The 25,089-nt window shown below is 43.5% G+C and overlaps 1 protein-coding gene across 9 annotated transcripts in view; it reads right to left on the bottom strand.

The window, feature by feature from the left end:
* mapk8ip3 (mitogen-activated protein kinase 8 interacting protein 3) overlaps positions 1–25,089 on the bottom strand; it is a 175,697-nt gene that overhangs the window by 16,193 nt on the left and 134,415 nt on the right. For 8 of the 9 annotated variants that reach the window (XM_068003295.1, XM_068003299.1, XM_068003297.1 and 5 more), the window contains exons 18-25: positions 24,105–24,266; positions 22,887–23,043; positions 19,296–19,481; positions 15,239–15,422; positions 12,872–12,994; positions 8,787–8,867; positions 7,835–7,902; positions 5,429–5,577 (exon numbers count right to left, since the gene is read on the bottom strand). In XM_068003295.1, coding sequence (XP_067859396.1) covers positions 5,429–5,577; positions 7,835–7,902; positions 8,787–8,867; positions 12,872–12,994; positions 15,239–15,422; positions 19,296–19,481; positions 22,887–23,043; positions 24,105–24,266 — 1,110 coding nt within the window. The remainder of the gene's footprint in view (positions 1–5,428; positions 5,578–7,834; positions 7,903–8,786; positions 8,868–12,871; positions 12,995–15,238; positions 15,423–19,295; positions 19,482–22,886; positions 23,044–24,104; positions 24,267–25,089) is intronic. The other variant, XM_068003300.1, reaches the window with a different exon arrangement.

Below are 25,089 nucleotides of genomic sequence, written 5' to 3'. Positions count from 1 at the left end.
GGGAAAATAACAAGAGTTTCAAAACAGGAGATGATTCCACAGATATAACACCTATAAGGAGGATGTTATTATGGCCTCGTATTGTGACAAACACCCTGGTAACCTCCTCTTTCCCATCATATGATGTAAACATCTTGATGGAGAATTGTACATTCAGTGAAACTAAAATAAACCATGGGACTGGGTGATAGTGGGTTTGCACACTATCCTTTCACCTCTGGGACCTGGGTCAGAATCCAAATTACAGGATGAAAATTTCCCCTCTCTGCCAGCCATTAGGAGCTTTATCTGAAATAAGTTTTGCCAGTACCAATCCAGTTCCCTGTGTGAAAAGTGGAAAATTTCACTGTTGCAATATAGGTGCTTTTCTGACGATGTGGTTACGGCACAGTGTGAGGCAAGCATACAGAGAGCGTTACTCTGCTTTCACTTATGCTATATCAAACAACTTGATGTAAACAGTGGGTGCCAAGTGGCATCTTTCACTTGGGACATAAAAAACTGTGGGAAAAGTATAAAAATATATACGGTGAATATATTTCATAAAAATTGTAGGTGTCTAGAAGACTTTTAAATGTCCATAACACAAGGTCAGAGTTTTCTATTATTAATAAGCTGTCTGAGGTTTGCTGTTCCAGTTAGTTATGTGGAAATCACTCAAGGTGAAAACTGCATTACCACTAACAGCTGAAAGCTGATGGACAAAAATTTAATTGGTTCAACATTTGTGTTTTTCCTACTGAAAGTTCAGACAACTGTTTTTCATCTCCATTTAGCTCTCATCCCACCATGCTGCACTTAGTGACCAAAGCAGAAACCATGGCCGAAATTTTAAACTTCGCGGGGATGTAAAACGGGTGATATCGGATCGGCTAACCGTCAAATAACCAGCCTGATTTTCCTTTCCACTGAAGTCAATGGGGGCGGGGCACATAACGGGTAGCTGATTCAATATTGCCTGTTTTACACCCCCACCGAAGTTGAAAGTTCCACCCCATATCAACCTTTAGGAATAGGTTAGATTGGTGGTTGAAGGACAGGGGAATAGAGGGATATGGGGACAGGATGCACACATGGGATTAGGGCTACTGGCCGTGTGGAGGATAAACAGCAATATGGACTGGTTGGACTGAACGGCCCATTGTAATTTCTGTATAATTCAGATTAAATAAGGCATTTGAATGGTTTCCTTTGTGCTACGAAATATGGTCAAGACATACTGACATTTAGGGGTCAATTTTAGCGGGTGCCTTCGTGGCGGGGGTGTTCCTAAAATTAGGGAATCCCGGAGCGGGTCCGGAGCCCGGCTCCAACCCGCCCACTTCCGGGTTCCCCTATGATGCAAATCGGTGCACGCGCAGCCCCCGCATGCGGGACTCCCACCGGCAATTAAAGCTGGCGGGATGACAGTTTAGATAGTTAGGGTGGTACTTGAGGTCGTTGACAGACCTCATTGGGAAGGGATTTTAGCAGGGATGTGATTTTGGACTCTCCTCAGCGTGTTTCCCATGTTGTGGCAAACACTCCCTGTTGTTGCAGACGTGTTTCAGTCAGCAGCCATTGGGAGATGCAGAGGATTTCTTGACAGTTGGGGGGAATACCTCATTCATTGCAGCAGGGCACTCTGTCACCTCAGACAAAGTTTTGCCTGCCACACCGTTGTCTCCACACTCAAAATTATTACATCATACCCTAAAACTCTGCTGTCCAAACACATTTACCTACTTTGCGGACCCCCTCACACTCACACCGTCAGGATGGGGGGGGTTCCATAGCTGCATTCATCACTCCATTGTAGGACAAGCAACATCACCAGCCTCGCCAGGCACACCGTCCACCTCCGCCACATGGAGCTACACAACACATTGCTGTGCCACAGGCACCTGCACAAAGTAGTCGTGCAACTATACATACACCCACTGCAGGGTGACCCAATGGATGGCATCAAGGGTGTTCATGAAGAACCTCATGAAAGGGCATTATTGCACAAGCCAGTCACAAATGGTCAAGACATGGCAGTAGTGGTGACAATATAATATGTAATGTGAGTTGATCAGAAATCAAATATAAGTAAAAACCATGACAAACCCTCAAACACCCTTGTGCATCCCCTTCATGCTCACGACATGTTTGCCTTACGCTTCCCATTACACATACGTGATGCATGCCCTGTGGCTGCAGCACAGGTAGTGGAAGGTTGGGTGAGGCTGACCGTCAAAGAGCTGCATGAGAGGGTGAGTATGAGACAGAGCCATGAGATTGTATGAGGATTGGGTTGAGTGGTAGTGGTGGGATGAGTACTGGGGAGGTGAGGAAGTGCAGTTAAGATGAGGATGAGGGTTCAGTGGGTGTGAGGAGTGATGTGATAGAGTAGTGTTGGCAGTACAGGAGATGTGGGGTGGGGGCGGTGATGTGGCAGACGGAGTGTAGGGGAATGAGTAAGTTACTCACTTCGGCTGACTTGGTTAGGTCATTGAAGCGCCTCCTGCACTGTATGCAGGTGCGAGATATGTTGGTAGTGCTGGTGACCTCCCCCTGCCACCTCGAGCCAGGCCTTCATGGTGGCAGAGGCAGTCGACTTCCTCCCGTCAGCCGGGTGGAAGATCTCCCTCCTCCTCCTCCTCCTCCTCCTCCTCCTCCTCCTCCTCACCCCATCCAGTAGAACCTGGAGTGAGGCATCATTAAACCTGGGAGCAGCCTTCCCCCAGGGCTGCTCCATGCTGTAATTTTGCCTATTTTCTGCAGCATCAGTCAGTGGAGGACTGCCCCTTTAAATAGGGCTCCTCCAGCTGACAGCCTATGATGCGGGTGCGCAGTCCGCCCGCTGCGCAGCTTTCCAGCGCGAAACCAGGAAGCCAAGGTAAGTGGCTTCAATTTACTTACGATCGCGTGGGGAACCCACTGATTTCACAGGGCGCGTTACTCACGTGCCCAGTTGACCCCCCGCTGCCAACCCGCCTCCCTCCTAATATCGGGCCCTTAGTGTATGATTCCCAGGAGCTGGATTCGAAAAACAAATCTGAATACCAAAAAGGTCAGCAAAATTACCACAATGGTTGAAACATGTTTATTTTAAGGTAAAATAATTGGATTATTGTCACCTTAATCACAGTTTCTTGATTGTTTTAATCACACTTCCCTTTATCGCATATTTTACATGTAAAATACAGTACATGCCTGACAACATATCGGTGCTGTTTGTTCTTGAGAGAGAAATTATATCGTATTTTTCTCCTGTTCCCGTTTCTCAAGCCTTCAGCACCAGATGGATTTCAGACTATGCCATCTTAGTTAAAAATGCTGCTACTGAGCTAAACTTAGCTCTCAAGGGTTAAATTCACAGAGCAGCATGGCTAATGGGTATACATTTGATTTCCAATGGGGTGTCTGAACCAGCAATCTTCAGACAATGACAGATAATTTAACATTCCAGAGACTGTGCACATACTTTGCTACTGCAACAATCTTATTCATTTGATCTCAGCAGGGGTCACTGCCAAGTTAGGCAGGTAGATTCTGCTTTTGGGACTGGAGCATAGTCAGTTTTGACTAAAAGCTGATACTGGAGCCAGGCTTTTAAAAAGAAACTGAGAGAGCTATAAAAGTAGGAGGCAGTCAGGCAGCAAAGTACTGCAAGAAGGCTGGAAAGATAGGAGACTGCAAGGAGGGGTCGTTCTCTGGGCCAGAATGCAGACGAGTTATTGTGTAAAGTTGAGCAAGACAACCCACTAAAGTGGGGTAGAGTAGCGTGTTCATTATTTTTATGTTATTACACAAAAATAAATTGTATCAATTGAATTAAGTAAATCTGATCATAACTATTACCAAATACGCTTACCTTATTGTGAAGTAAAGCAGTTTAACTATTCAAACAAAGTCTCACCTCATCTGGTGAGATTGGAGAAATATACTTGCAAAAGACATGAATAACCAGTTCAGTTCACAAGGAGTTCCATTGTTACAGATCTGGATTATGTAAGCATATAAAGGGCAGTGTGAATCAACTCCCATAAAAGTAAGACACTCTGACAGCTTATGGGAGTAACTGACGCCACTGAGCCCAAGAAGGTATCTAAAGCTGACCTGAATTCGTAACAGTTTATTCTAATGTTTGGTAATGTATAATTTGATTAGTCCCTTGAACAAAGCCTCTTGACTAACTCATAAATCAAACAATCTGGCCGCTGTCTTGCAGACAACTGTGCCTCTGTTTCCATTTTGAAGTTTGGCAGCGAACGATAACTACCATTTTAAGTCTAGTTATTTCAAAACTAAATACAGGCATTTTCCCTCATTGACACAGGATAATTGGTTCTGCATAGGTCACAGAAGGGAGGAGCAATAAAAGCATTGAGGGATTATAAGGAACTGCAAAGCTATTTTTATTAAGAAAGCAGAGGAATAAAAATCAAAATCAATTACATAAAAATGGATAAAAATACTGTATTTCCTGCTTATTTTAATCGTTGTTGCATGGTCAACATATTATTGAAGTTATCCTGTTCAAAACAGGAATCCTTGTCCATCTAAAATTACCTTAAATTACCACATTAAATTCTCAGCCAAATGTTTCTTCTGCTTCTTCATGCTATGGGTCCAGGTTCCACCAGCACATACTTTGCTCTGCGTAGTCAGTCCAAACAACACAAAACTCACTATACTCCACATCTACACTGTATTAAAATTCTTATCACAGCGTGCACTTTCTGTTGTCCATTCCTAGTACTTTTCTTTAACCCTCCAATGTCAAAATAAGTTTTAAAACTTCAGTGCTGGCCTTCTCGTGGCCTTTCACAATGCTTTCCCTTGGCCCCCTGATCCTAAAATAAATACATAGTCAGAAAATAAATAAATAATCACTCCAGTTTAGTGGTTATTCCAAAGCTTTCCCCATTACTGGTGTTGCTAAAAAAAACAATCCATGCTAGCTGCCACCTTTAAATGAATATCTTGGCCCTGCTTTAAAAAGTGGTTTTGTCCCTGTGCTCTGCAAGTTTCTTGAAAATGAATTCTTTCTGTGCTGTTGGCCTTTCGGGCTATTGTGTGTTCGCCCATCCCCCCACCCCCCTCATGTAAACTAAATCTATCAATTCATTGAGTACTGATAGTTCAGGCATTTTGTCCCTTGCTGGCCTTTCCGTGTGCTGCCTGCTCACCCCCATATTAAATAAATAATAATGGGCTACTTTGCCACTGCTTTTCCTCATCACCAAAGTAGCCACCCCCTGTCCAATTAATAAATCACCCTGGGGTGAATTAAATGAGAAATAATTTGTTCCTTTCTCCTTGCTGCCTGTGTGCCCAAATGTCAAAATAAATAAGGAAATACTGGTTGGATCACTTTCACCACTGGATAAATAACTGCAGGTCTTTAGTAGCTGTGTACAACACCAGGGTATTATCTGTCCCAAGTCTACCCAACACATACCTCAATCTGCATCGTTTTAGGCTGAATGACGTGGATTTTGTTCTTGTAGCCGCACCAGACCTTGTCGTGCACAACAGCCATGCAACGGATGGAGTGGTTTGGGCGCCGCAGGTCCATGAGATGGTAATTGCTCAGGTCCCATTGACCATCTGTTCAGCAAAAAGTATGTTGGTTCTATTACTGATAGTGACAAGCGTACTAATTGGTCTGCCCCCACTACCCTTCTGGAGTAACCAGTTTCAATGTTGCACCCGGCTATTTTTGTTACTTACAATGATGGAAACAATAAACACAATGTAATTTGTTAAGTTTTCTCAATGTAAAAATGGATAAATTCGGCAAAACATTTTGCTTTTGAACAGGACCACTAAATAAAGACACTATCAAGGACTGTTAATTAATCCATTTTCCGCACATCAGCCTTAATTGGCTGACTAATCCTCATAAACAATAAAGAGTTGGAAATCCACAGCCCTTCCAGCACACTCCTGCTGTAAGTCTTATGGATGTGCAGCAGGAGGTCAGGGCTCCGATATGCCACATGGCCTTCTCTGTCAGCTTCCATAAGCGCTTGTTTGGGGTGGAATCTCTATACAACCCAAACAAGGTCATTTGCGTCAGTGGGGGCATGGTCGGGGAGGGGATACCCAGGTTCCTCATCCCTGACCTGGCAAAACACCAGAGGCCGATATACCCATTTACAGGAGGGATACCAGCCACTGCAGGGGCACAAGTGGAGCCCACCTGGGAGGTCCAGACCTGAGACTAGATCTGGAGCCCTGAAGAGTTTGAAAATTGCTTAATATTTTTCTGATCCCCTTATAAAGGGGGTCAATGGGCCACATGCAGTGTGTTTAAGGGAGGGGGGGTTCCACATCCTCCACTCCCCCAGTGCGAAGCCTCTGCTGCATTTTGTGGCCTCCCCCAACCGGTGGTCACCCCAGATGCAGCTAGTGGCATGGGTGCACTCCAGGATTATTTAAGCGAGGGAACCAACCCCTGACCTTGGAAAGCCAAGTGAAGTCAGTGGCAGGCTGACCCTGGTACTTACACCAGAATCTAACACCTGCATATTTTCAGCTCCGGAATATCTCCAACTGATGATACTTTCAAATATTTCAGACTGATATTGGTAATACAGCCAGCAATTCATCTCGCTGAACACCACTTCCTATGGGCTGTTACAATTTTGGAGCTTCTTTACTCTTTTTTTCCTCTAGATTTTTTTGGCTTCCATGTTTCAGATTACTCTTGAAGGTGAGCTCTAGCTGCCTGCATCCTAGACAGTGTTGCCACTTGCACAGGTATCTACGTTAATTAATAGCGCACCCAGGAAATGAACAAAGAGCCCACCAGTTTCGTTCAGCTACTGGTTTTATCCAGTGCTTTCACATGATCCTCCTTGTCTTCAGAGGGTCCCACTACTCTAGATTTTGACATACACTATAAATGCCAAAAACAATTTATTAAACAGCAAAATAACAGGTGAATAATGGCAGTAACACAACAGTTGTGAAGCACAGCTAGCTCTTCATGTAACAGAAAATAGCTCACAACTGTTATACTAAAGATTGATATAAGTAATATTCTTATATAATAGTTCCTTTCCTTTTCTCATTGTCTACAGAAGCTATCTAGCCTGACCATTTCTCCTCAAAAGCTCCTTGATTAGAAAAAATTCAGGCCAATAAATACTTTCAAAAAAGTGACCGGGACCAAGTAAATTTAAATAACTATGTTATTTTTCTTTTTAAAAACATGCCAAATACATCTGAAAAATCCCAAGATACTGAATGGCTTGGCCCCTCCCCCAGATAACAGTTTCAGTCAAGCCAACTAATTGTTGCAACAATTGAATTAAGTTAAGCTGGCATCATTTATGAGAGAGAGGCTGGTTTTTAACCCCTTATATACCATGGCAAAATTACAGAAGCCAATACCATGTTAAAAGATGAAATGCTTTATTTTTATTTCAGGAGTCACTACTTTCTGCTCATTCGCTCTGAAAGAAAACACAGGCTTATTCAACTCTTTGCAGCTGAACTCCAATGGATAATGCTTTGTCTTTGGCATTTATGGCACATAAAGCTCTTGCCAGGAGCACTAAAGATGAAAATTTACCCCTGCAAAGTAGAAATTACTCTGTGTATTACTGTTAAGAAATTGTTAGCACATTTGGATGAAATTCCTGTGTCTGTTATTTGTATAGTCATTAACCCATTTAAAATAAATGACTGTCCAAATATCAAGTACAGGAATTTCATTGAACGCACTAATCACTTCCTTAAAAACAACCCACAGATAATTTATATCCTAAGTACTAGTACTGAATTAGACAAAGACTGAACAGGATGAGGAATTTTACAACTCTGTTCAGCACTTGTGTAATTTTTAAAATGTACTTACCTTCAGCTCTGTGGAATATGGCCAATGTTCCATCATTTAGCGCCACCAAAACACGCCCCTTCACATGTCTGAAAATACATATGGGAAGGAGGTCAGTACTTTTAATCTGTACAGGAACCCTCAAAATGACATTACCCATACAAGAATAGGAATTCACTGCAGCACAATCACCCCATACTAATGAAATATTAGCCCACCTACCCATCCCATCTCCTCACCCAAAGTCAGCTGCCAGTTCCTGGACCAGATCACGAGGAGCTTCATGCTTTGGTCTGGGGTTGTGTTCCATAGCTAACGGCCAGGCAGCACTGGCTGTATGTACTAATGTGGTTGAGGTAATCTTAAAAGCATCTGGAAGGGTGTTCATCTTCAGTGGATGAGGTGCAGGGCCTTGTGAAACTACGTTGGGCAACCATTGAGTTCTAGGATTTTCTAGAATTAGAGGCTTTTTATTGCTACTTGGATCTCCTTGATTGAGATCGGGCAATGTAGTGTCCTGCATTCATACCTGGGTAAGTAGGGAGAGGGGGAGGATAGTAAGGTGACGGGATGTTTCCTGTGAAGTGTCTTGAGCTCTGAGGTACACAGTGAAGTGTAAAAAGTTGCAGATTCCTTGTTGAATTTGGTGAGATTAGAGGTCAATTTATCCTATACTTCCAACAGTGGTCAGCTCACCCCTCTAATATAAATGCAGCTTTAGACTCAGTCAGACCACTAAATGAAGCCTCACTCTTTAGAGGAGCACTGCATTTGGTGAAGACAGACAATTCATTGGTCTGCATGCTCCCCACTGAACCAGTTCTCTCCCATGAAGTTTATGGCCTAAAGTCCAAACAAAATATACTGGCTGGGCATGGTTAGCACCGGCAGACTTGGGAGAGGGGGAAGAGAGGAGGAGAGAGCAATTTATTCAGTCCATGCCTAAGACAACCTACTCAATGTAACAACTCACACAATGCTGAGGACAGCATCCTTCAGTTTGATGGTGTGCAGGCACTTCTTCCAATTGGATACCGCAGAGTGTACATAAAGGCTAGCGAGAGAAGCAATGCACACAGATTAGATCTCATAAACTAATAAACATCAAAACCACCACAGTGAAAACTGAGCAAAATATAGGACTGAAAACAGAGTAACACAGCTTGGACTTAGGCTGACTCTTGATAAATCGTAGAACAAGAGTTCACACCAAACTAGTTTTGTTGTGTTTCACTTAGAAATCAAAATATAAAAGGGATGAGGGAAAGGCATGTCTGTCCAGGGTTTGAAGTAGATTTTAAAATTCCTTGTTTATAACTGGACTGGGTGTCAAAGTGTAAGGATACTGACTTAGCACCATTGGGATCTAGGTTCAGCTCAGGTCAGAAGAGATAAAGGTCTCCTCTCTCTCTCTCCAACAAAGAAATGGATGGTGCAGTGACTTAGAACACTGACCTTTTACCTCTGGGATGGGTTCCAATTCATCCCAAAAGCAGCAGTAAAGATAATGGCCTGGTGGCTCCGAGCCAGAAGGTCATGGGTTCAAGTCCCACTCCAGAAACTTAAGCACATAATCAAGCCGACACTTCACTGCAGTACTAAGGGAGTGCTGCACCATGGAGGTGCCGTCTTTCAGCTGAGATGTAAAAACGAGGCCCCATCTGTCCTCTCAGGTGGACGTAAAAGATCTCATGACACTAATCGAAGAGGAGCAGGGGAGTTTTTCCCGATGTCCTGGCCAACACTTACCCCTCAACCAACATCACTAAAACAGATTATGTGGACATTATCTCATTCTGTTTGTGGGACCTTGCTGTGCGCAAATTGGCTGCCACATTTCCTATATTACAATAGTTACTACACTTCAAAAGTAGTTTACAGCCAGTATAATTGGCTGTAAATAGGCAGGCTGGCTAGAAAATTTCTAAAAAATGTGCTTCAGCACATCCCTGCCTACTCCAACGCCTCCCCATTTCCTGTTCCCTGGACCTAGTGATAGAGGGCCCATATATGGGCAGGCTTAGTAAAAATGCATACAAATTTCCCAAAATATTTCCTTCGATTTGCCTGGTTCGGATGCTGGCTGCAAGGGTTGCCTGTTAAGCAACGTTCACCTGAGGAAGGAGGAAACCTCCAAAAGCTTGTGAATTTAAAATAAAATTGCTGGACTATAACTTGGCGTTGTAAAATTGTTTACAATTGTCAACCCCAGTCCATCACCGGCATCTCCACATCATGTTAAGCCCAGACATCCAGCATTCTTGGGCTGATAAGTAGCAAGTAACATTCACGCCAGACAAGTGCCAGGCAATGACCATCTCCAACAAGAGAGTGTCTAACCACCTCCCCTTGATATTCAACGGCATTACCATCGCCGAATCCCCCACCATCAACATCCTGGGGGTCACCATTGACCAGAAACTTAACTGGACCAGCCATATAAATACTGTGGCTACAAGAGCAGGTCAGAGGCTGGGTATTCTGTGGCGAGTGACTCACCTCCTGACTCCCCAAAGCCTTTCCACCATCTACAAGGCACAAGTTAGGAGTGTGATGGAATACTCTCCACTTGCCTGGATGAGTGCAGCTCCAACAACACTCAAGAAGCTCGACACCATCCAGGACAAAGCAGCCCGCTTGATTGGCACCCCATCCACCACCCTAAACATTCACTCCCTTCACCACCGGCGCACAGTGGCTACAGTGTGTACCATCCACAGGATGCACTGCAGCAACTCGTCAAGACTTCTTCGACAGCAACTCCCAAACCCGCGACCTCTATCACCTAGAAGGACAAGAGCAGCAGGCACAAGGGAACACCACCACCTGCACGTTCCCTCCAAGTCACACACCATCCCGACTTGGAAATATATCGCCGTTCCTTCATCATCGCTGGGTCAAAATCCTGGAACTCCCTTCCTAACAACACTGTGGGAGAACCTTCACCACACGGACTGCAGCGGTTCAAGAAGGCAGCTCACCACCACCTTCTCAAGGGCAATTAGGGATGGGCAATAAATGCCGGCCTCGCCAGCAACACCCACAGCCCATGAACGAATAAAAAAAATAAAAATTCTCCTGGTGGTAGTGGTATCCATAAACGTTTTTGTGTGCTGGGGGCTGTTTTAGACTTAAGACAGCCTAACCTTGCACAGACCAAAAAGAAATCCACAGAATCTTTATTAAAAATCTCAATTTTTGCAGGCAATGCAGATGCTGACTGCAGTCGCTCCCATGCTGCAGCAGGCCCGAAATCCGAATGGTCGGTCAGAATCAGGGGCATATTCCCATGGTGGACAGAAGTCCTACCCCTGACCTGGAGACATGCCCCTGTCAAAGGAGGGTGGAAGACATCAATTAGTCCAGGGTTATTAGGTCACCTTGATGATTTCATCCCTATTTATTTGGTTCTCACGGTTAACGTCAACCCATTTCTCCAAAATCACATTTCAAAGAAAGCAGTTCATAAAATGAACGGAAAGTGAGAAACAAAAAAAGAACTTGGTCGTAATTTTTTGTAACTGATGGAGACCCTATTTAAAATAGTGAATCTACAAGAACTCCATTTCAGCAACACCTTGAAACTTGAGCAGAAATAAGAAAGAAACCCCTAATCCACAGTTGACAGATTCTATTCAGAAGCTTTTAATTGAGACAGCGAGTTCTGTTGGAAACTCAAACAAGCGTTCACCTGTTTAAGAGACACCAGAAAGACAAAACAGGTGGGTCTAAATATTAAATTTGTAAAGAAAAAAGAAAAACTAAAGGAATAGTGGATCATGCACAGTGCATCATGCATTGCCCACTAGCTGCAGAAGACTCCCAGTGAACCAGCGTATGCCATACACTCATGTTCCATGATCAACAGAGTCGAGGCATATGACAGAAGATGCCATGGTTGCTCTGCTGTAAGCCAGTGGATAGGTGGTCATTAGCAGAACGTCTCAAGTCGCTGCAATTTTCATCTTTAAATATCACACAGTACAGAAAGAGAAGTGGAATATCCACTCCAAATAGAACATCACCTAAATGCAATGGCAACACAAGGTGCATGGAAAGGGCCAAATTCTCCACGGAAAATTAACAATTTTACACTAAAAGGAACCCTGCTTCCAGTTAAAGTAGAGCATTGGCCAAATCTTGCTGGAGCAGGGCATCATGCGGCATACGCTGTTAGTTAGACTTTTTTCTTCCAACCTTCAGCTGGAAAATTTTTTGCCCCGTATCACGCTGGAAGTGTGAGCTGATAATGGGGCACTTGGGACCTTATGAACAGCGGAATTAACTAATGAGATTTGAGGATTGAGAAAGAAACAGGAACAATGGGGAAGGAAATAGGGTGAATTAGAGTCAAATCAGGTACAGAAAGAGAAATAAAGAGAGGGAAAGAAAGATTGGATTGAGAGAGAGAAAAAAAAGAGACAGAAAGGAATAGTAAGAAAAAAATTTTTAAATCTGAATTTTTAAAAATCTCTAATAACAATTTACTTCATGCAGGAATGAGATTGAACAATTTAAATTGTTCCCTTTCTGGGCCAGACAGGATTAGCATTTAATTAACAATTATCACGTTGTTAAAAGGGTACTTACGCTCTTAATCATCGGCCCTAACTTTCTGCAGTGAGTTTAATGGGCAATTAATGAGCAAATCCTGCAAGTTCTTAAAAGTAACAGGGAAGCTAAGGGCGAGATGCTGTTAGTGTGAAGCAAATGGCAGAGCGACATAAATCGACCTGCAAATTCTGGAGAATCGCAACTCACGACTCTCTTAATCCCCTGGACTTGCTGGCCGATTTGCGCATTAATAATGGCATGTGTCGTTAACACGCCATTATTATTCAGCAAGATTTGGCCCCATGAGTCAGCTCCCCAATATAACTCTGTCAATATGTCTTAGCCAAACCCCTTTCTGTAGTATTTCCATTTCCTACATTGACTATCCTCAGGGCCTGTGTGAGTTTGCCTAACTGTTTGAAGGCTTTTCTATTCTTTGGGTTCATCCTCAATGGGAAAAGTAATCTGAGCATTGTCTGATGTAGCTACGCAATCCTGACCTACCAGCCATTTTGTGCCCCTAGCCACATAGTAGGGGCAGCACTTGTGATTGATCCGTTGGTGCCATTGCTTGCTTCCTGTTCTGACTGGCCTGCATTCGGTTCCTCCTTGGGTTGTCCATTTTCCCTAAAAAGAAAAGGCAGCATCTTTCACATTACACATTAAAGGTTTCATGTAGATAAATGGAGACACAAATATGCAAGTACTTTTAAAAGGGAATATGTGTGGTGTACAGGAGTACATTCAATGCAAAGCGTTTCCTTTTTTTAATGTCTCCCATGAATAGATTAAGAAGAATCTACCTGTTAGGCAAAATCCTGAAATGTGCTCAGGTGATATGAGGTAGGGGGTTAATTGGTGAGCAACTGCCCTGACAGAATGGGGATCAGCATTCTCATTTCTGGATGCAAATTCAGAGCTGCCATTCATTCCTTAGCCTAATTAGACAGTGGTGCTTTTAATGCAAAATGTTTCTCCATACCAGACACCTTCCTTGTAAACATCACTTCATAATGATCCTGAAGTGGCATACTGTACGGTCTTACATGACTTTCCCAACAGCTCGTTATAGCTACTAACCTGACAACCTTTTAGCAGATGCAATACATTTAGTAATGAATGGAAAGCCATGAGGTTTATACATCAGGACGTGAAGCTGGTGTGCTAGAGCATGCATCAACACAGCCTCTAAATTCCTTACACCCATTAGATGATGCCAAGTTCCGACAGACTCAGGAGCAGGAACTTTGGCTTATGGAGTCCCCACCCCCGGCTCGTAACTTTGGCGGGAGACTGGCAGAACCCCCAAGGATTTACAGGGCCTTTGCCAAGACAGTCACTCTAACTCAACCATGGAAAACAGTGAGAGGTTTCTATTTTTTTGGTAGAGTTTACTATCGGTTTCAGGTCAATCCTGTAAGCTAAAGTGGCTGATAATGCAACACCTTCTATGAACTGAAAAATCCCTTTATCACTCTTTGAATCAATAATGAGAAAGCAGTGACAGAACCTGAAGTTGCTGCTTCCTCCATCTCATCAGACTATCAGTAATCCACATTCAGTTAAATTCTCATGTAATGAAACTCCTTCATGATAACATTGCTCTACATAATCAGAAAACAAATTGAAATAAATCCAAGAGAAATTCTACATACAATGGGGATAATTTTGACTTTGGGTGAAACGGAGAGATGTATAATGGGCGGCTGAATCGATATCGTCCGTTTTACTCTATCACCCAAAGTCAAAAGTACTCCAAAAAGTACTCCAAAAAGTACTCCAAAAAGTACTCCAAAAAGTACTCCAAAAAGTACTCCAAAAAGTACTCCAAAAAGTACTCCAAAAAGTACTCCAAAAAGTACTCCAAAAAGTACTCCAAAAAGTACTCCAAAAAGTACTCCAAAAAGTACTCCAAAAAGTACTCCAAAAAGTAAACACTGTCATACATCTGATCCGCGCTCCTGATGTAGCCACATATTTAAGGTCAATGAGGTAAAGGGGGTTCAAGGGGATTCAGGAGAGTCAGTCAGTCTGCCAGCAGACAATGCTGCACTCAGGTCCTTGCTGCTTTTATAGCAGAATGCTTAATAATTGTAAAGACGGCAGAGGTTGATTGAAACCATTCTGATACTGTTCAATTGCTCGTAAATCCCCTGCCTGAAGGAATTCATCTGATGGTCCTACTGAGTATCCCAGTAACTAATGTGGTTAAATTGCTGCAGTTAAAACCCCCAAGTTAACCAACTCATGCATCCACTTTAAATAAATAGAACCATAATGCTGAACACCCATACCACAGTATGACCATTGCAATCAAACCCCTATCAATGCACTTTACTGTAACATTGTAGTTAACCCTCCACCGTTGCACATAAGTTTTTGATTTTGTATTGAAGTGAGAATCTTTAAAGGTTTTTTTTCTCTCTCCCCTCGGGTATCCCTGTACCGCACACCATCCCTAGCCGAGAGAACAAATGGGCAACGTGCAGTCACCCATCTGCCAAAAGTATCTGCTAGAAAGTGTGCAACATGGTGTGATTTTAGCTCTGATTTTTGTTCTCTCCTCGCCAAAAAGCATCTGGAGACTAGCATCTGATGTGAATGGCAGGCTGAGATTTATAACTCATTGTATGGAACTTACTGCTCTGTGGTGCAGCCCTTTGGGAGGCCAAAACATAGAACTGCCATGTTATTTACCATAGCACAGTATGTTTCCATATTGCTGATCCCCTTTACCATAGAATGGACATTATAACTACTCAACTTTTCCCCTTATAATGACTCTTTCCATACTATGGCAATGTTACCCATTCCCCACTGATTCCCTTTACCATACAATATGTTAACCGTATCCACATCCATCTCCTTTACCTGAGCTGAGTTCTATCTTCTGTCTGCGCTGGGTCTGTGAACACATGCTCTGTGTAGGCACTAGGCCGTGCCAACGCTGGTTCCACATCACTTGCACCATTCTCTGTTGCCTCTGTTGCTTCAGTTGCCTCTTCAGCTGATTGTGGTTGGTTAACCTTCCCACCTTTAACAGTAGCCACATCACCTACATGGGCAGCACAGATACTGCTGGGAATTTGCCATTATGATGACGAGCACAGAAACTACACTACATTAATCAATACTGAAAATATTCATTCAATCATCTTTCAATAATGCAGTCATTCAATAATGTTACCATCGTATTTAACAATAATCTAAGCTACTGCCATTATTCAATAATTAATGTTTCAGTCATATTCAATAATCTACTCTATAGTAACCTACCTATATAAAATAACTTGTGTCCATCATTTCCAAATATCTCACTAGTCCATGCTGATCACATCATCATTAAATATATTATCAATCACAAGGTTATCAGGGAACAATCCCTTGATCACTATCACTCCCCGCCTGGGTGATCTCATAGCAGTGATATCTCTCTTTGTCCTTCTCCAACCTCCAAGTCCCAGTGGCAGCTCCAGGCCCAGCTCCACCTCCTCCAGGCCTTTGACTCTCTCACTGCTTCCCAAACCCAACCACCAATGCTCCTTCCAGACAGGGTCTGTGTCCCCTACTCTCTCCCAGCTACCTGTGCCCTTCTGACCAATACCGGTCAAGCCACAGCCATAGATCCAGTGCAGCAGTGACAGGAAGATCATGAGGCCTAGGGTAAAGTTGAGGCCCGGGTTCCCTCCAACTCCCTGCATTGTCCTCCACTCCCTGTTTTCTACCATGGACAGGTGAGATGATTTCTGCAGCTATTACAGAGGATTGGAGTCTGAGTCTGGCTCAAGATCTCATTGGAAATGAGAGGAAACTCAGAAAGAAAGAATGAATGAAGTTCAAATGTGATACAGAGTGGGAGATATACAGGGAAAAAGACAGATTGTATTTAACATACAAAGAGATCTGGAGGCATACAGAACAAAGAGTAGGTTGACAGAAGGATAGACTTACAGAAATAGAGCAAAACAAAGTATGAGAAAAAGAGTCAGAGACAAGTAAGAGAGATAAAAGAGGGGAATTTTAACTCCCTCTAACTCTTCAATTCAATTTAGGTGGACACCTCATTAATATATGCTAATCAGGGTCCTACTGGTCAGATAAGACCCTGAGGCAATTTTAACGGCTTCCAGCGAAACCTGCCAGACACCCAGCGGAGGCCCCAAAACCTAAGTATAAAACTTTTCTCTGTGGGGCCAAGAGGAGCAGGAGTGGTCCTCTGCGCCCCTCATGGAAATTCTGGGCCTCTGGCGCCCTGGGCTCCTCCCACCTTTCCACCCACAGAATCCTGCCGAGCACCCCCATCTTCTCTGCAAGACTTACCCAAGTGCCAACCGGCGCCTGATGTTCACCTGCCAGCAGCCAGTCAGCTGCCTCTTCATACCTGTTTTGGGCTGGCAAAATGTTAATGAACCCCTGCCGTTAAAATTAGAGACACCCGGGCGGAAAGTTCGGCAGCTCTCCCCGGCTTCCCACCGGGAGTTAAATTCCACACCAAAAACAACAAGTGTGTGAGAAATGGGAAGAGAGATAAGGGAGACAGAAAAGGTAGAAGACAAAGAAATACAAAGAAACAGAGCTAGAAAGAATAGAGAATGGGAAGACAGAGAGAGAGACACATTTAGGAAGCGAGACAACTTTTCCATGGGAGAAGGTAGCAGGACAGGTAGATAAGATGGTTAAAAAGGCATACAGGATACTTTCCTTTATTAACCGAGGCATGGAATATAAGAGCAGGGAGGTTATGCTAGAACTGTATAAAACATTGGTTACGTCACAGCTTGAGTACTGCGTACAGTTCCGGTCACCACATTACAGAAAAGATATGATTGCACTTGAGTGAGTACAGAGGAGATTTACAAGGATGTTGCCAGGACTGGAGAATTTTAGCTATGAGAAAAGATTGGATAGGCTGGAGTCGTTTTCTTTGGAACAGAGGAGGCTGAGGGGAGATTTAATTGAGGTATATAAAATTATTACGGAACTAGAGAGTGGATAGGGAGGACCTATTTCCCTTAGCAGAGGGGTCAGTGACCAGGGGGCATAGATTTAAAGTAATTTTGAAGTGCCATAACCTAGAGGGCTACGGACCAAGTGCTGGAAAGTGAGATTAAGCTCGATAGCTCTTTTTTGGCCAGCATGGACATGATGGGCCGAACGGCCTCCTTCTGCGCTGTAACCTTCTATGATTCTACGAGATCAGCTAGTATTTAGCGTGTGTTATAATTACAATCTGCATTATAATCACATTCAAACTATACTAGAGTTATTCAATGCCATCATATTTAAGAATCGGCACACGAAATGAATCCCAGTTCATGCGTAGACCTCTTCCTCGTTTCCCTGAAGAAATTTAGAATGTCATACACAGCCTACAGCCTCTGGCTTCTTTAAATTTCCATGTCAAAAGTGAAGAGCGAACAGAGAGGGTCAGTAGGTACCAAAAGACATGGGAACATTTATGTTTGATTTGCACTATAATATTACACTCATCCGATGTTGGAACAAAATTTTAACACAATGTGCTGCTCATATATGTGTAAATCTTTGCGAGGTTGCACTTCCGGCACAGACCATTGCTCAACCAGAACCTGATTGAAGTATTGGACACAAAGGTTAGCCCATGCAATTTGCAGCACTGCCGACTTTCTGGCAGTTAATTTTAATGATCAGAAAATCAAGAGTGCCACGCATCGGGTGCACTGACCTCCACACTGGGAGCGCAGCATCACAAAATTTAAGCTATAAGGTCAACTGGTTGTGCTCGTGAATTGTTAATTTCTATTTGCTCAAAATCCTCAGCTTGGCAGGAAGCTAGCGGCACCAACTGTACTTTGTCTTCTGAATTTTGCTTCTCAAACGTTGAGGATATACACCGAGGGCACAATATCAACATCCCGTATCAATAAAGTGTGAAAGCTACCTCTAGAATTCATTTATGAAATCTACTGGAGGACTGGCACCAGTCCAGGCAAGTGGAAGGAAGATGTCATCTCCCTCCGATTAGTTAGCAGTCTAACTGTTATGGGAATGGCAAGTCTCTCAATCTGCTTCTCAGAATCTAGGATGATTTTGGGCACTCTTGCTCTGCTAGCCAGTCTTTGATGAAGATGGTCAGTCTCCCAGTCCACTTCCCAGAATCTGTGATCAGTATAGGCAGTCTCTCTGTCTCTTCCCGAGCCCATGATGAACTTAGATACTCTCTTACTCTGTTAGCTACTTTGTGATGAATATGGGGAGTCTTTGAGTCCACTTTGTAGGGCATCTGATGAGTACTTTCCAGAGTCTGTGATCACGATGAGCAGTGTCTCACTTGGCTAGTCAGTCTGTCATGAATACACCAAGCTTCATGATCCACTTTCCAAAATCCTAGATGAACATAAGCTGTCTCGCAGCTCACTCGCCAGAGTTTGAAGTATCATTGCCACAGGTCTAGGAGCAAATAGTCTGCCAGCCATCCTAGTATTTTTTAATCATTCATTTGGCATCACTGGCAAGGCCAGCATTTACTGTACATCCCTAGTAACCCTGAGAAGCTCATGGTGAGCCTTCTTCTTGAGCCGCTGCAGTGGTGTGGTGTAGCAGTTTGATTCAACTGAGTGGCTTGCTTGGCCACTTCAGAGGGCAGTTAAGAGTCAACCACTTTGGTGAGGGACTGGAGTCACGTGTCGGCCTGATCAGATAAGGACAGCAAATTTCCTTCCCTAAAAGGACATTAGTGAACCAGTTGGGTTTTTAGAAGATAGCTTTGTGGTCATTTTTACTGATACCTGTTTCTTATTTCCAGATTTTTTTTAAAAACTGATTTCAAATTCTCAAACTGCCTAGTGAGGGGAAGTTGAATGAAACAGAGCAACCTTGAAGAGGAGAGTAAAATAACAAAGAAATGAGCAATAAGTAAATAACAATTTTAAATTGAGTTGTTACCCACTTTGTCCTTTGTCGGATGTTGGGGTGTCACTTCTAGATGTGCTGTTGCTCCGGGGAACATTACACCGTGTTGCACATCCTACTAGTGTAATTCCTGCTAGCACCCCTTCTGTTCCACTGGAGTCATCCGGATTCAAGTCTCCCTCTAAAAATATCTCTCCGGCAGGATAATCACTCTCGCTAGCAGCTGACACAAAAAGAAAAAGAAAAGTCTAATCTTGCTGCGGATATAACAAAGTCTTAAAAGACTTATTTGATAGCATCCATAGTCATATGGTTCAGGAGACTTTCAAAGGTTTCTTTTTTTCAGTCAAACTTTCAACTTCAGCAATTTCAAAAGTCGTACTGTATGAATGGTAAAATACTTCAAAAGTTAGAAGCATGTCTGATTTCCAAATCATGTTTCCCAGAAGGTGAGCAATGACCATGACTGGAATGAAACCTTTTCCCTCACTGTGACCAGTCTGCTTATCTAGTTCAACCAAGTCAGGTACAACATGGATTAGATGCTGGTTAAAGCTCCCTCCATATTATGTCAACAGCCGCCAGGAAATTGGCCTAGTGCCGAAAACCATTGCAAAGTGGGCAGCATGCCTGCTTCGCAGGCCCGAAAATGAAGGCCTGAAGCTCACTGGAAATTGGGTCTTGGGCGTTATCTACATAATAGAAGGTACCGATCGCTGGTAGGGACCCTCTTAAATTCGGACAGCTCGGATACCGAGCTGGCCCGCGAAGAGGAGCACTCCTGCTTCTCCTAGCCCCACCTTAAGATAAGTAAAACACAAAAACTTACCTGTTCTTCAGTGGCCTCCAGCGGTCCTATCAAAGACCACTGGTTAGGCCGCTGTAGACCCGGAAAAACTAAGTGGAGCATGCGCAGTGTACATTCTGCCCAGTTTTTTCTTAATTGGCATCAGGGTCCTGAAGCAGGTGTTGGATCCCTGATTAGCATATTCATGGGGCCCAACACCTGTTCAGGCGGGTGCTGCGGGCACTCGGAAGTCGCTGTGCACTTCCGGGAAGGATCGGGCATGGGAAATCACACCCGGAAAATGTTATCCCCAACTCCTATTTCTCGCCCAGAAATCGGGTGTGACAAGGAACAATTTCTCCCCCAGTGTGTTTACTCCCAGCCTCAGAATAGCATTCTTACTATACCAGTGTGATACTTTGGTTTCTTACATTCGCCAACCTTACAGCTTTCAGAGTTTGTTTGAGCTAGTTAATGTTAAATTCTCAAGTCCTTTGAGCTTATTTATTTTGGACACTGAGTTGATTCATTCATTTAGGACTCTTCAAAGCCTTCAGAGAGAGGAGTGCTTCTAAGTGTAATATACTAATAGTTGATTGTAGGCTCATCCTGTAGTAACAGGCTGCATGCCTGACAGAGCTCTTACACATTGTACCAAGCCCCCATCACAGAGAGGAGACAGAGTTCTAACATACTGTTCTGCCCAGACCTCAACAGAGAGAGGAGACCTCAAATCCATCAGCCTGGGCTGGATGTCTACATGTCTAACTTTATAATTCACTTTGCCATCAGTCCCCATTATATATAAATGCTTCTATGTCGAAAAGTACCATCACCTGTGTTGTGTTAATATAATAGTCAAGAAGAGGTGGAAGGTGTAGCAGGTGTCCAGTCTCACCCCTAAAAGCACCTGTGCAACATCCCACCAACAGAAAAAGCTACTGATCGATGAATATCCAACAAGTCTGCAACCAGTGCCAAACATGGAGGCCGATTTTGCCAGGTCTCCACCCCTTTCTGTTGACCTGAGAATCCCAGGGCTTCCCCGAGGGTCGGGGCAGGACAAAAGCCCAACGTACTATTGTAAAAGGAGAGGGAGGGGGCGTTCCCAGGCTACTGCCTCAGTTTCTTGGCAATGCAGCCATGGGGGAGCCACACATAGTGGCACCCTGAGCAGCAAGCGATGGGCTTGCATCAGCGCTCCCCTGGAGGGACTGTGGGGGCCCAGCAGCAAGCAAACAGGGCCCCAAAGTTGAGTGCTAGCCAACATCTTCAGGCCTAGGAACAGCAGCCAGATGGCCCAGAGGCTGGCAGCCAGACCTACAGCAGCACTCCATTTTTTCCACTCTTTGGTTTTGCCAAGGAGTGGGACTACACTGGGGGTTCAACCAAGCCATGTTAATTTGGCTACAACTTAACTTGGACAGGCACAGCGCCCTGTTGATACATTGCACCTGTCCAACTTTGAGGCAAAGGACATCCAGGCTAATTGACCCCAATATGCATGTTAGGGCATGGTTTTTAGGACATGCTCATGATCCCCATATCTTGAGGATGTCTCCACTTATTCCATTGAATGGTGGGCTTCTCGAAAATATAGTTACCCACTCAAAAGCTGCCTCATGACACAACTATGCAGCCTCCATATTCACCAGCAAAGAGCAAATTACCCCAGGGTTATTTTCTTGCAACACTATGGGACACAGTCCTGGTAGGGAGCCTCCCCTGCCAGCCATGTATACTGGGAAATTGCGGGTATAATTCCCGCAATTTTCTGTCCATTGTAGATGACAAATTGTGGGCCACATGCCCAGGACTTCCTGATATGCAAGACAGCCGGGAGAGGTCTCCTTGCCAGTAGTACACATTCGTAAAATCGCCCCTTGTAACTCAATGGCTGTTTCTGTTTTAGTTTGAAAATTGATGACAGGGAAATAAAACAGCCGTTAGACTTATTTCACTCTTAAATATGTAATCGGCATTAGTGAGGCCATAAGGCCAAAATTTTGTAGACTTATTTCACTCTTAAATATGTAATCGGCATTAGTGAGGCCATAAGGCCAAAATTTTGTGCTTTAGTGCTCCTGGTCAGAAAACTGTGGGCTGGGAGTGCAGAATTCCCAATCTGTGTTCCCGATGCATGTCGGGAGTGCAGAAGTGGAAAATCCAGGCCTGTAAGTACTCAACAAAACCTCTTGAGATTCAACTTTTAATGCAGCTAATGAGTCTCAAAAGCCACCTGTACGTAAAGGACCAGCCAGCTACAGTGGCCATTAAAAGACGGTACTGCCAAAAAAATTTACGCTGGAACTATTCCACAACCACTATATAATTCAATTAATTTTCTTTATTTTAATGTATTTTCTACTCCTCTTCAGGTTGGCTCTACCTCTTTCCAGTCCCATTCACAACTGCCCAGCTGACAGGACAAGCAAACCTCTGAATTCCACACTACTGTCGCAAACGGCAAGGGGTGCACAGGAAAGGCCTTCACCCAAATCTCTTTCCCCACGATAAGTGCCTTGTCTTACCCTGACAACATCAGCCAACACCGACCTTGTTTTTAAAAAAAATATGGGATTACAGTAAATAAACCAGATGTGGAAACAGGTGAGCCCCAATATTTCACTCTATGTGTAACAATCCGTAAATACTTTGTTTGTAAATGGGTTTACAGATCTGTTAAAACTAATACAGAGGAAACTAGCAGGAAGGTATTTTGCTTATACCCATGCCATTATGTTACTAACATTTTTTTAATCCAGCTATCCTGACTGAACAGACTTGTCACTGGAGGTTACAGATTCAGTATTGCTGTCTGAACGTTGGGAGTTCACTCACCTGGAACACTGGTAATACACAGAACATGAGCGTTGCACACTATAAACTGGTCCATAATGGTGCCAGGCTGGTTGGCATCAATGATCACAATTTTACTGGTGGAGTGCGTGCTAGTGCAGATCCACACACGGCTCGAGACGTCCTCTGCACTATGGACCTTAAGAAAGGAATCACAAAGAAAGTCAGTAAAGAACTGACGTAGCAGGTTCAACACAAACTCAGTGAAGCATGTTTGTGGTTCAAATGAACTACAGACTGACAACAAACACTTCCATTTGACAAGTAATTATTAAAGCTGCAGGAACATCATTATGAACTCAGTATTGCACCTATGCAACTGTTCATGTTCCACGCTCCACTTACAACCGCTATTTTTGTCAGAAAGACTTGCATTTCTATAGCATCTTTCACTACCTCAGGATGTCCCAAAGCGCTTTATTGCCAATTAAGTACTTTTGAAGTGCAGCCAACTTGCAGACAGCAAGGTCCCACCAACAGCAATGTGATAATGACCAGATAAATCTGTTTTAGGTGTTGGTTGTGGGATAAATATTAGCCGGGTCACCGGGGAGAACTCCCCTGCTCTTTTTTTGAATAGTTTCATGAAATCTTTTACATCGACCTAAGGGGACAGACGGGGCCTCGGTTTAAGGTCTCATCCGAAAAGCGGCACCTCCGACGGTTCAGCACTCCCTCAGTGCTGCACTGAAGTGTCAGCCTGGATTATGTGCTCAACTCCCTGGAGTGGGGCTTGAACCTACAACCTTCTGACTGAGAGGCAAGAGTGCTACCCACTGAACAAAGCTGACACCTTCAGCAACCTTGCACTAATAGTGGAAAATGTGCATCTGACATCTTTATAAATGATGGAATAAAGTTAGCAAAAGACAAATGAGAGACACTGTGCATTCACAACATGGATTTATGGATTTAAAAAAAAAACAGAGGCGTGAATCCCTCTATTTTTTCCAAACCCCCTCTTAATATTGATGGGTCTTGCACCTCCTGGGAACAAAATGGTAGGTGAAAAGTTTCTTACCAAATATGTGTTGTTACTCAGTGCTGTGCTCTTACCCAACCCCACAGACAAAGGACCATGTTCTCACTGTTCCTTATGCAGTGCTGTGTTCTTACACCGCTATGTGCAAATCACAGTGTTCTTATCTGGCGCATGCATCTTTAGATTGTTATACCTAACCAGCACTATTTCTCATTTACCTTCTTGTTTTTATCGGGAGAGCTGTGACTGCTGCTGTTTTTTCCATCCTTCTCGGTGTCAGCCGTTAGGGGATCGCAGCTGCGTGAGCGGCCCAGTCCATTTCCGTTATCTATCCGCTGCAACTTCCAGCCTGTCAAATCCACACCAGCTGCACACCAAAGCTACCAGAAACATAAACACAACCATAATCACGGGAAACAGTGGAGGCAGCCATCTCCAAACTTACACTGGGTGCCAGAAAGGTTGGAAACTGGATGCCTGAAAAAGTTTCACTAAATGTTGTTCAACAGGTGGTTTGAAGGGGACACCTGCTCATTTCTCCTGGCCTCATTCTTTCATGAAGATTTGATCCACATGCAGCAGATTGGACTAGGTTTCACTATAGCAGCAATGTGCAGAGTTGTTGTTAGGATAGAACTTACATTCTCCTTTATAACATAGTTGGAGCAGTACCTGTATTGCCTTGAGGAAGATTGCTAGCTGCGTGGGGAAATCTTGCTCTTTCTTTAGGAAGTGTCTCAATACGTTTTTTGTGGTGTACACATAATTTTCATAGATTATTAGCAATATTATAAAATAGGATTAGCATTCATTTATATTTGAGGGAGAACACAAAACAGGAACTGAAGAGAACAGGTCAATTTAATAGAGGGGAACCCTGGAAAAGCTGTACCCATGGTTCCAATAAGAAGGGAGGCCTGTTATAAAAAGTCCTGCATTTAGAAATTGTATATAAAAAGAATTGTTTATTAATAATAATAATAAATTATTTTGCAGAGAAGTCTGCTGAAGAAGGAATGCTGCCAACTAGTTTAACATTTTCTTAGGTTTTGGGTTATTGATTCTCAGTATATAAACCCACCCTTTAACCTATTAGAATAGTCTGCTTATTCTATGATTGCTGGTAGATTATTCTTTCTCTGTTGCTGTAAAGTATTATAATTTGTATTAATTTTGATCAGAATACCATATTTCATACCTCTA

The sequence above is a fragment of the Heptranchias perlo genome, chromosome 22 (assembly GCF_035084215.1).
Source record: "Heptranchias perlo isolate sHepPer1 chromosome 22, sHepPer1.hap1, whole genome shotgun sequence".
NCBI lineage: Eukaryota > Metazoa > Chordata > Chondrichthyes > Hexanchiformes > Hexanchidae > Heptranchias > Heptranchias perlo.
The sequence above is the reverse complement of the archived record's forward strand: the minus strand, read 5'-3'. Positions and strand labels throughout refer to the sequence as shown.